The following is a 10,260-nucleotide window of genomic DNA, read 5'->3' as shown; positions in this document are numbered from 1 at the left end:
GGCATTAGCACTTTATTCCATCATAGCCAAAACATGCAGCCCTTAAAGAAACAGCAAGTCATGCTTCTGAAAGGAGGGATCTGAGCTAGAGATCAGTTCCTCAGGACATTCTTATATAGCCGTTCACTTCTGCTTACATCACAGAACTCTTTTTCAGGTAATCCTGGAAAAGTTAGTCTTCCTATATAGCTTGCTGTGACAAAAGGCAGGAAGGAGAAGCTTTCAACAGAAAATAAATTGCTGGGCAGTACCATGAGGGTATCTTGAGATGCTAGACTCAAAGCTGTTGATTTGCCAGCAGTCAAAACACAGACTGAAGATGTGTGCTAATTCAGGTAGCCTGGGAAAGAGCACCTGCCTGTCAAAGCTGCTGTCACACAGTAGCCTCTGATGCAAAAAGGTGGCTGGTGAAAGTTGCAGTCAGCCGCAAAGGACAGACCCTTCATCTTCACTGTCTATAGAGAAGTGGAAGATTCTGGTGCTTGGAAAACTTCCTGGAGCATTTGAAAATATTCACCTATTGGGTGTTGGTGCATGATCTTCCTTTAACAGGGAATTTGTCTGGAAGGTGGGGAAGAGAAAAGTCTGCCCTGAGATACTGTCTTGATGTTGAGTTAATAGCCTCTGAAGCATTGGAAGGATATATTTTTGCTTTTCTTGTGCCATTATCCATCATACTGAAGATTTCCAATTAAAAAAAAAATTTAAAAATCCTACCTTTACATATTCTGGATCTGCTAGTCTCAGTTCATTCAGACTATGAAAGGGAGCAAGATCAAAGGCACAGTTTATAGCTGTCTCGTTAATCCCAGGAGTATTTTATCACATAAATTAGGAAGGGAGAGTGAAGGAAAATCCCTTTGCACTGCTTTGGATTTTGACATTAAACACTCCTCAGTTGTTCTGCTAGCTAAAATCTGCTGTGCTATTGCAAAGTGATTAATGCAATTAACCATGAAAAAAACAACCACAAAGCATGTATTTAATCCAGAAAAATGTATTAGGATAAAACGCAGAGCAAGCAGAACATATGGTTGTTGTTGTTGCTGTTGTTTTCACTGGCTTTATGGAAATACTTCGTGGTCATGGAAAATGCCTTATTGACAAGAGGATGGTTTTGTATTTAATGCATGGAATCATAACCAAGGTAAGACAGGCTCAGTTACAGGTTTCTGCCACCATACTGAGACCCTGAGTAAGCGTCAGCGTTGGAACACTGAGGAGGCAGGAGCACGACCACTGTGCAGTCCTTCCGACGAGTAATAGAAGGATGTACTCTGTAGGTACATTAACATTGCTGAGGGCCTCCTTGATGCTCTTAATTCATTCAGGCTTCCTCAGTAGTGCTGTAGAGTTTGTCAGCATTTGCTTCCTTTTTAGTATTTGCTTCCTTTTACCACAGATTGTGTATTAAAGGCTTCCATAAAAACCTTAAAAGAGAAAGCCTTCTTCTGCATAAAGTATGTATGATTCAGCTGTAAAAATGTCTTTTCTTACTCACGCTGCTACAGTTAAGATACAGCATATTAGGAAGCTGCTCTGAAGCTCAGAGTGCCTCTCACAAGACGGAAGTTTCAAAATCTTTTTTACACTCTTAAATGCGCTTCCTAGAGAATGCCTGTGTATATGCAAGCACAAGAGGACCGGTACTTTCAGAGAGTAAACAGAAGCCAGTGGTAATGCAAACACACGTCAGGTGCATCTGAATGGCTTTTTTTTCTTTCTTTCTTTCCCATCCAATATACATAGGTTTTGCTACAGACTTTTTTTTCCACTCAGGTGCCACTATAGGTGTTTTCAAAAAAGACATTATTTAACGTGTGGTTTTTGTAGCTTTGAGGGGCTTGTAGTTGTCAGCATTTATATAGATGGCTTTCATTTGAAGGATTGCTCAGGGTATCTGCCCATCTATTAGTCTGAAGGTGTATAGTAATCAGTCCATGTGTCCACTCGTAGGCGTGTCCTGTCTCATCAGTGTGCAGAGTAAACAACTGCTGGGAAAATGAGGGAGAGGTGCCAGGTTGGCAGACTTTCAAGTGCATTTGGAGAAGAGCTCCTGGTTTGCCTCCTACCTGGTGGCAGCATGGTTTAATGCAGCAAGGATTGTTTAATTGGTAAAATCGGCATCCCAAAGCACAGTGGAGAAGTTGTTCAGATCTCTGAAGCCACCCATCACCAGAGCTTGCCCTCCTGCCAGCAAAGTCAACAGAAGCTGTGGAAAACAATCCAGGGAGAACAGAGTCTAGGGAACTGCAGTCTTCTGGATTATTATATATATTATATTTCTGAGCAGTCACACTGCTTGCCATTGTGTGTTTTCCTCCCTCTAATAACTGTTAAACATACTAAGCAGTATCTGCCAGCTTCAGCTGAGAGCAGGGTTTTCAGTCATGTGAGTTTTCCACTGGTTTTTGAAAATCAGTAGCTGGTTATTGAAGAGAGGCATGAATTATTGAAGGAAAAGGTGAACTAGGGCCCCAGCAGGCATCTAGATATTTGGGCTTGCTATCACCCGGTTGTCATACACATATCATCATCACACAGTCATGACCAAACAATAGGTTTCCACGGCTTAGTTATTCGAGGGACCTAAAGGCCAGGCAGTGTGTTATGTAGCTCAGAGTCTTGTCCAGAGGGGAGCAAAAGGGGACAAATGCAGAAGTGTCAGATACTGGCTGAAGAGGAGACCTGGAGGCAGGGCAAAGGAGAAAGGTCCTAGTAGAAGAGCTTGAGATTATGACACTGAAACAAAGAACATAAATCCAGGCCATACTAGTGCTACTACTTTTTTCTTCATACTACCATTCAACTGTTTTGGGATCAGTCTTAATTACAGCGTAGCTTTGTTTTAAATTACAGCATCAGGATTCAGTAGGAAAACCATAAGACAATCTGAGGGTCACTCTCTGTGCCTCACTTCCCTTTCTGCACACACATTCTGCACAGGACTGCATTCTCCTTAGCATCATGTTGCTTGCAGTGCTTGTGAAACATGGCAGGAGAAAGGCCACTCCATGGGGATCCCTACACCTGAAAGGGTCTCTCTTGTCAGCAGCAGCTTACTTTGTTCCTTTTCATCTCTTGTTGTCCTGTTGTCTATGAATGCCTAGTATTCCTTCTTCCGCTGTCTCTCTCCCTCACCACAATGAATGTCTGCTGTTCTGATTTGTGGAGGGCCACACATGTCTGTGTCTACATCAATACACTCCAGAGTGCCTGAGAATGTTCCTGAGCACTGGGATGCTGTCATCTGCCTGGCTAATAAGCTCTTAGCCTCTTCCCTGGCGTGCACTCGGCCTGTACCAGACTGCCAGTTGGAAATCCCCCAAAGAACTCTCAGGCATGGCTGCGGGATTAGAAACTTCCAAAGACACACACTTTTCCACAGGATTCCATTTGCCTGCAGCTGTCCCGTTTTGAAGGCTGATAGACATTACTAGCACAAGCCACACACTGTGTGCCAAATGCCTTTGATGGCTAGGAACATTTCTCAGCACAGTTAGTTTGCTAGCCTGGACTTATATCGGAACTTAGGGAAGCTTGGAATCATAGAATCATAGAATCATAGAATCATTTAGGTTGGAAAAGACCTTTAAGATCATCAAGTCCAACCATTAACCTAACCCTGCCATCCCACCACTAAACCATGTCCCTGAGCACCCTGTCTACCTGTCTTCTAAATACCTCCAGGGATGGGGACTCCACCACCTCTCTGAGCAGTCTGTTCCAATGCTTGACCACTCTTTCAGTAAAGAAATTTTTCCTAATGTCCAATCCAAACCTCCCCTGGCACAGCTTGAGGCCATTTCCCCCCATCCTATCACTTGTAACTTGGGAGAAGATGCCAATACCCACCTGGGTCCCCCCCTCCTGTCAGGCACTTGTGGAGGGCAATAAGGTCTCCCCTCAGCCTCCTCTTCCCCAGGCTGAACAACCCCAGTTCCCTCAGCTGCTCCCCATCAGCCTTGGGCTCCAGACCCCTCATCAGCTTTGTTGCCCTTCTCTGGACACGCTTCAGCCCCTCAGTGTACTTCTTGGAGTGAGGGGCCCCAAAATGAACACAGCATTTGAGGTGCGGCCTCACCGGTGCCCAGTACAGGGGTACAATCACTTCCGTACTCCTGCTGGCCACACTATTCCAGGTGCAAGCCAGGATGCTGTTGGCCTTCTTGGCCACCTGGGAAGTGTGTGCCCAACCTCATATATGCTGTGTAAGACTCTTTTTCAAGAAGAGGAAGGCATCAAGCCTTTGAAAAAAAATCAGCCCTGTTCCAGCCCTATTCCCTAAATTTGTACAAACTGCTGTAACTAGCGTACACACCAGTACCTGTCCCACCCCTGAAAACCTGGGCAAAGTAGCATAACTCCACTGATTCTCAGTGCTGCAGAATGAACTGGTGGTTTTTTTCCCTCCGCAGTTCGAACATGTCCCAAACTTCAGGCTCCTGAAAACGGACACATTAATTGTTCAACAGCTGATATCTCCTATAAGACAGTATGTTTTGTGACCTGCGATGAGGGCTATGAAATAGAAGGAAACACCAAACTCATCTGCCAGGGAACCTCACAGTGGGATTCAAAGGACCCAAAGTGTGTGGGTAGGTATCAGATCACACTATGTCTGTTGATGTCGGAGTGCAGCCTTTTCTGACATGTTGTCATGAGTGAGAAACTCTCCCTATTTTAATATCTGGTGAAGCTAAGACAGGAATGAGGGTTTGTGGATGTTTTGCACAGGTCTTAGAAGTCATGGAGGGGCAAAGGAATTTGTAAATTGAGAAAGTGGACAGATTATCATTAAAATAGAGCACAGACAGCTGATAACTAAAAGGTTGTTCCAACTGGTGAGCGTTAAGACACTGTCACACAGTGTGTTGTGGGAAGCATGCAAGTTGTAGGTCTATACTATGGATTAAATGTGAACAGCCAGGGGCTTGAATTACCATCTTAAAGCTAAAGGTGACCTCCAGACAGGGCTAAGGTATGTTAGCCAGGCACTGTGAGTGCCGAGTAGAGATGTGGTGGTTGTCACTTTTGCTGAACTCCCAGCAGGAAATAAAGAGTTTAGGCAAGTTAGGGGCTAAGCACCTCAGACAGGATTCAGAGGTCACACCAGCTGTGGAGGGATAGGCAAGCACATATTGCTGTTCCAGAAGTAAAGGATTGTGGATTTCAGAAGTATCCACTTAGGACTAGTGACAGGTATTAAATTAACTTAGAAAAGGTAAGAGAAAGAAATACGGTTGAAACACTTCCAAGGGTAGACTGCAAAAAAAAAAAAAAAGCACAAGCTTGAAGTCCAGCAGTTCAGAAGGTGATACAGTGCTCACTTAAGTCAGGGCGAAGTACATGTCACCTGGGTCCAGTAAATGTGATACCAATAGGGTGACTTGGCTTGAACCTGTGGCTATTTTTTACTGTTTTACTGCAGGCTTAAAAATGTGGGCTTTGCATGAAACAAGAATAAACTTCTAACTATAGATAAGTTCTCTAAAATGATGAAAATAATCCACAAGTATTAATTTATCAAGAGAGTTTGTTAAGAGATCCTAATCTTTCTTCTGATGAAGTCAGTGGAAAAACTTCAATTAACTTCAAAAGGAAAGGACCCTGAAATCCTGTTGGAGGATTATAATTGGAAGATTAACTGTATTCATCAGTTGAATTCATCCTTCTTAGCTTAGCATTTTGATTATTAAAATCCAGCTCTACTCTGATTTCTGCACACCATGCAATATTTCCTCCATTCCTGGATTATGCATGGCAATAGCTTATTTTTGCTGAGTCTGAAAATCTAGTATAAAAGTTACCTTTGATTGTCACAGAGGGAAGAGTGGTAGCTGGAAAATGTCTCTGTGCTGCTTCTTGTATGACTGGTGTTTATAACTTGCTTGCTGAGATTCTTGTTCAATATAGATGTGTGGAGTTTTATTCAGGGAAGGATGCAAATCAGAAGGCTAATATCATGTCCTCCTCAAAAACTACCCTTTGTATGCACTTTCTGAATGTTCATCACTATCATGGAGGTATGCTCCGTTTATTTTTAGTCTGAACAGCTCCTAACTATTATTTATCATTTGCTGCATAAAAGATACCAGAAAACCAGCTGTATTTAGGCATTTGTAATTGATGATTTACTCATTTCCTACCCTTCTGTTAGAAAAATGAAGTGGAATTGGGTTCAGTCTCTTACCTAGCTCTTTTTCTGAACGCTTTTCATTTTGAGTGCACATCAGTGCAAAGTTTACCAGATTTAAAAGTTAGCTCACTGAGACTGTACTACTACCATCTGTAAGTATAACTGACACTGTACCATAACATAGCGCGGATTGTTTACAGCCACTTCTGTGAGGTCTGTTGTCATATGCATCTTTTTTCCAAGCGACTGGAAGTTAATGCAAGTTTGGCTATTACATATGTTTTCAATTTTTATATTTTTCATGAAAAATGCTGTTAGCAATGAGTTGCTTTTGAGTAGGTTACATATATTATAGATGGCGTACAAACAAAATACCTGCTGAAAAGGGAAGGTTTTTCGCTTGTCCAACTTGAAAAAAAAATTCCACAGTCATGTTCTTGCATTTCCTTTCCACATTGGAAAAATATTAATATCCAACATGTTAAAATTAATGAATTTTGTAAGAGACTGTTCTTGCTTTATTCAAGTGAAGAAAGGTAAAAATACCGATGGCATCTGGGGTGTTAACGCCATCTAGTGTTGAAAGAATTACTACTCCACACTTCTAATTGCAGTTGGCCAATTCTTTCCCTGAAACATGGTGTTTGCAAGGGGGTTGAAGTAAAAAGGCATGATTTGCTTGGTAATCTTCCCTTTTGTTACAATATTGAAGCTCCTCTTGATGTTAAGAATTATAATACAGCATTGTGGTTCATCACAGGCAGTTGCAGAGGAAAGCAGATTCCTGCCTCTGCGTAGAAGTACATTTTCCTCTCTATTAATTCCCCATCCATGTGACTAACAACATGGATATCACTCTGCTCCTCATGAAGTCCAGACTTCCTTGGTCAGTTTGATCAAATTCTGGAATTGAGCACAGATAAAAAAGCTAAACAACACTATTACTTTTTTTTTTTTCCTGGTAAAAACCTGTCACACTTAGAAGAGATTCCCCCAGGCTAGATATACCAAAGGTTATCCTGAATGTTTTTCAGATGTTTCAGGATTGTACAGTACTACAATTTTGGTTGTATAGTTGGAAGCGTCTCAGCCAGGAGGGCTGTTACTGCTTCCCTAAGAGCTGCAGTTTTCTCTGGTTTCCGTGCTTTATCTTTCTCAGCCTTTCTTCTACTTGTTGCCTGAGTAGTATACATTTTAATGCTTTTAGCTTGTCTTTTCAAACATTGTTTTTTCCAATTTCTCATCTTTCTGCTGTTTGTCAGTTACCTTCCTGTGGTCAACAACCAAAAGATAGGTTTTGTTGGGGTCTTTTTCTGATGGAGCTGTTTTACATTGCATAGCCAACGGTGTCTGCCTGCAGTGAACAAATGTGTTAACATTTGTGATCTTTGCATCCTGTTGAAATGCAGTTATTAACTGGTTGGACTTTAAACAGGGGGCAGGAAGGGCAGGAAATACTTAGAACGCTTAGGCTTTCTCAATTTTGTTTGATGCAGAAGAACTAGTTTTCAGTTACTCGCTGTGTATTTTGGGGGAGGAAAGGGGTATGAAGCGTTCTGAATGCGGATCACATCTGTGTCATTAAACTTTTGCTAAGAGATGGACAGTTTTCCCTTCTGTAGCTGGGTTGGGTTGTTCTTTGTGCACCCGTTGTGTAAAGACCTGTCTGTTTTCTTCACTGAGTAGCTAAAGAGTTACAGTCTTCTCATTGGCTATAAATAATGAAGCGTTTTTCTTCCGTGTGTGTGTCTATTTGCAAGAAACACTACTGAAAGTCTACAAACTGCATTCATGGGATACCCCTTTTTGCCCTGTTTGTTAGTACCTCCATGTTTGAAGTATAAATAACATTCCTTGCCTCACACAGTAAAAACGACAGCTCAAAAATGAAACAAAGCTTCTGTGACAATTGAACATACTTGTTTATGCACATTGTGGTTTTTGGATATTTACAGTTTGATGCAAATGGTCTTCAGGACTTTTTAGTGACTTCTAGTAATGAAATAGTTCAAAACTTCCATTTTAAGCCTTTAAGCAACTGTCAGCCCTTCCTCACTTTGCAGAGAAGGTCAGCTGCCACTTACGGTCTCCCTGAGTCTTTGCATCTGGGTTTGAGCACAGTCAAGACCAAGCCCAATTTCATTCAGTTTGGAATGTGGTAGGCAAAATCACATGCCATGTACCTAACCTACAGTGAGTTCATGGCGGGGTATATTTTTTATTCTCTCATTCTTATTTCACAAGACAGTGTAAAAGCTGTAGAAGGCAACAGGTACAAAACTGTATTACCTCTCCTGCTGTGAAGGTCTGGTTTCCATAGAGGGCAAGGGAATGCAGCTACAAAGCAGCCACGAAAGGTGAAGTTGTAAAGAAAAAAAACCACAAAACCAAAAAAACAGAGAGAGTAAGATATAGTGGAGCCTCATGAAAAATACCATGTTTCTGTCCCAGTGAAAAGCATGAGCAAGAAAATAGAAGATGCAATATCCTGGGTGCTGTTTATTTGAGTCAGTTCTGGAGTACAAAGCTTCAGGAGGTCTGGCTGTTTTGATGCACTCATCGTGCATGCAGACTGCTAAAACATCTGTGTATTTTGTATTCCCCCTGCGTTGCCATATGACTTTATTTGCAGATTTTTTTGAACGTATACTTCATGTATGTCAGTTAAAGGACATATCCTACTGGTCTCTTGTAGAAATGCGTTGCCCTATCCTCCAGAAACCAGCAGGCGTGACAGTTCTCCCTCCCAGATGTGGGCTGGAGCCTGCTGTTTCTGGGACTGTGTGCCAGCTGACCTGTCCCCAAGGATTCATCTTATCTGGAGCTAGAGAAGAACTAAGGTGCATTTCATTTGGGAGATGGAGTGCAAACATCCAGGAGGCTCTGTGTAAAGGTAGAGACCAGCACAAAATCATTTTTATGTACACTTGTGCAGGACTAAAGTGAAGCACACAGCAAATAACTGAGTGAGGACAGGTCTGAACTGGGGAAAGCATGTTTAAACAGTCTGTAAGAAGTGTTGTGTGTACCATTATAGCTTGGCTGTCAGATTTACTTGTGGTTTGTAATAAAAATGTGGAGTTCAGAGGTTGCTCGAGTGCCATCTTATAGTGCTTGTCATCAACCATCTCTCCTGGGATCCATCTCATAAGTCTGCTGTTGGGAAGCTGCCTGCTAAAAGGCCTGATGTGCTGCTAAATTTGAAATTTCAAAGTAGAAGTGAAAGCTCTTAGGTTAAAGATAGTCAAAGTGGAACCCACACTCCTAGAAAAACAACGATAATAATACTATTACTGGTTTAGCACAGGTTTATGTTAGCCCTGTAGTCGGAGCAAATCTGTGAATGCTGTGTAAACCCTGGATGATAGGCAGACTATAGAGAGATGGTGCATTTCAGTCGTCTTTGGCTGTTCACATGCCCCAAGCAACAGTGCACGAGAGTTAAGGCCAAAATTGGCTGACACAAGTTTCATGGAGTATAAAGATGGGCAGAAGATGGTTACAGGCATTTGAGCATGGTTCTGCCATGTTTACCCACCTCTTCTAGAAATGTTAGAATATTTATTCCCTTACACACATGCACTCTGAGTTGGAAAGAGTTTGGCTTTGGATTATAGGAGGATACAAGCAAAAGTGCAGTTTGTCTGGCAATATGCAGTTCACCTCTACATGAACTATTGTGCTCCTGGAACTAATGCTTCCACCCCAAACTGGGGCCCTCGCCAGCCACTGGGCGAAAGAACAGTACAGAAAACAGTTATGGCAGTCATCATGCCAGGTCACTACAGAAACTGAGGTGGAAACTTTTTTCTCTGTAAAGGCCAGGAAGATTTTTATCCTTCTCTTCAAACATATTATTTCCCACTCTGTGGTGTACTACATTGTTTTTCTTTTGTGTAAACCTGTGCCAAACCTCAGTTTTTAATATTTGATGGCATCCCAGCACAAGGCTACAAGCTGAAGTGTTTGGATCAAGATAAAGCAGCATGGCGTGGGTTCAAGCTTTTAGATATTACCAGTGCATAAAACTCTAAAATAAGAAGCACCAAGAAACTCTGAAGATTATTCTTCTCTAGTAAAAATGAACAGTTGCATTTCAATTGCATTCATTCTTGTTATTG

The 10,260-nt window shown here is 42.0% G+C and overlaps 1 protein-coding gene across 1 annotated transcript in view; it reads left to right on the top strand.

Annotated features, from left to right (window-relative positions):
* Positions 1–10,260, top strand: part of SVEP1 (sushi, von Willebrand factor type A, EGF and pentraxin domain containing 1) — a 113,577-nt gene that overhangs the window by 29,714 nt on the left and 73,603 nt on the right. The window contains exons 5-6 of the mRNA XM_035890816.1: positions 4,419–4,598; positions 8,835–9,032. Coding sequence (XP_035746709.1) covers positions 4,419–4,598; positions 8,835–9,032 — 378 coding nt within the window. The remainder of the gene's footprint in view (positions 1–4,418; positions 4,599–8,834; positions 9,033–10,260) is intronic.

The sequence above is a fragment of the Egretta garzetta genome, unplaced genomic scaffold (genome assembly GCF_000687185.1).
Source record: "Egretta garzetta isolate BGI_Z169 unplaced genomic scaffold, ASM68718v1 scaffold22, whole genome shotgun sequence".
NCBI lineage: Eukaryota > Metazoa > Chordata > Aves > Pelecaniformes > Ardeidae > Egretta > Egretta garzetta.
Note: the sequence above shows the minus strand (reverse complement) of the source record. Positions and strands in the feature narration are given on the sequence as shown.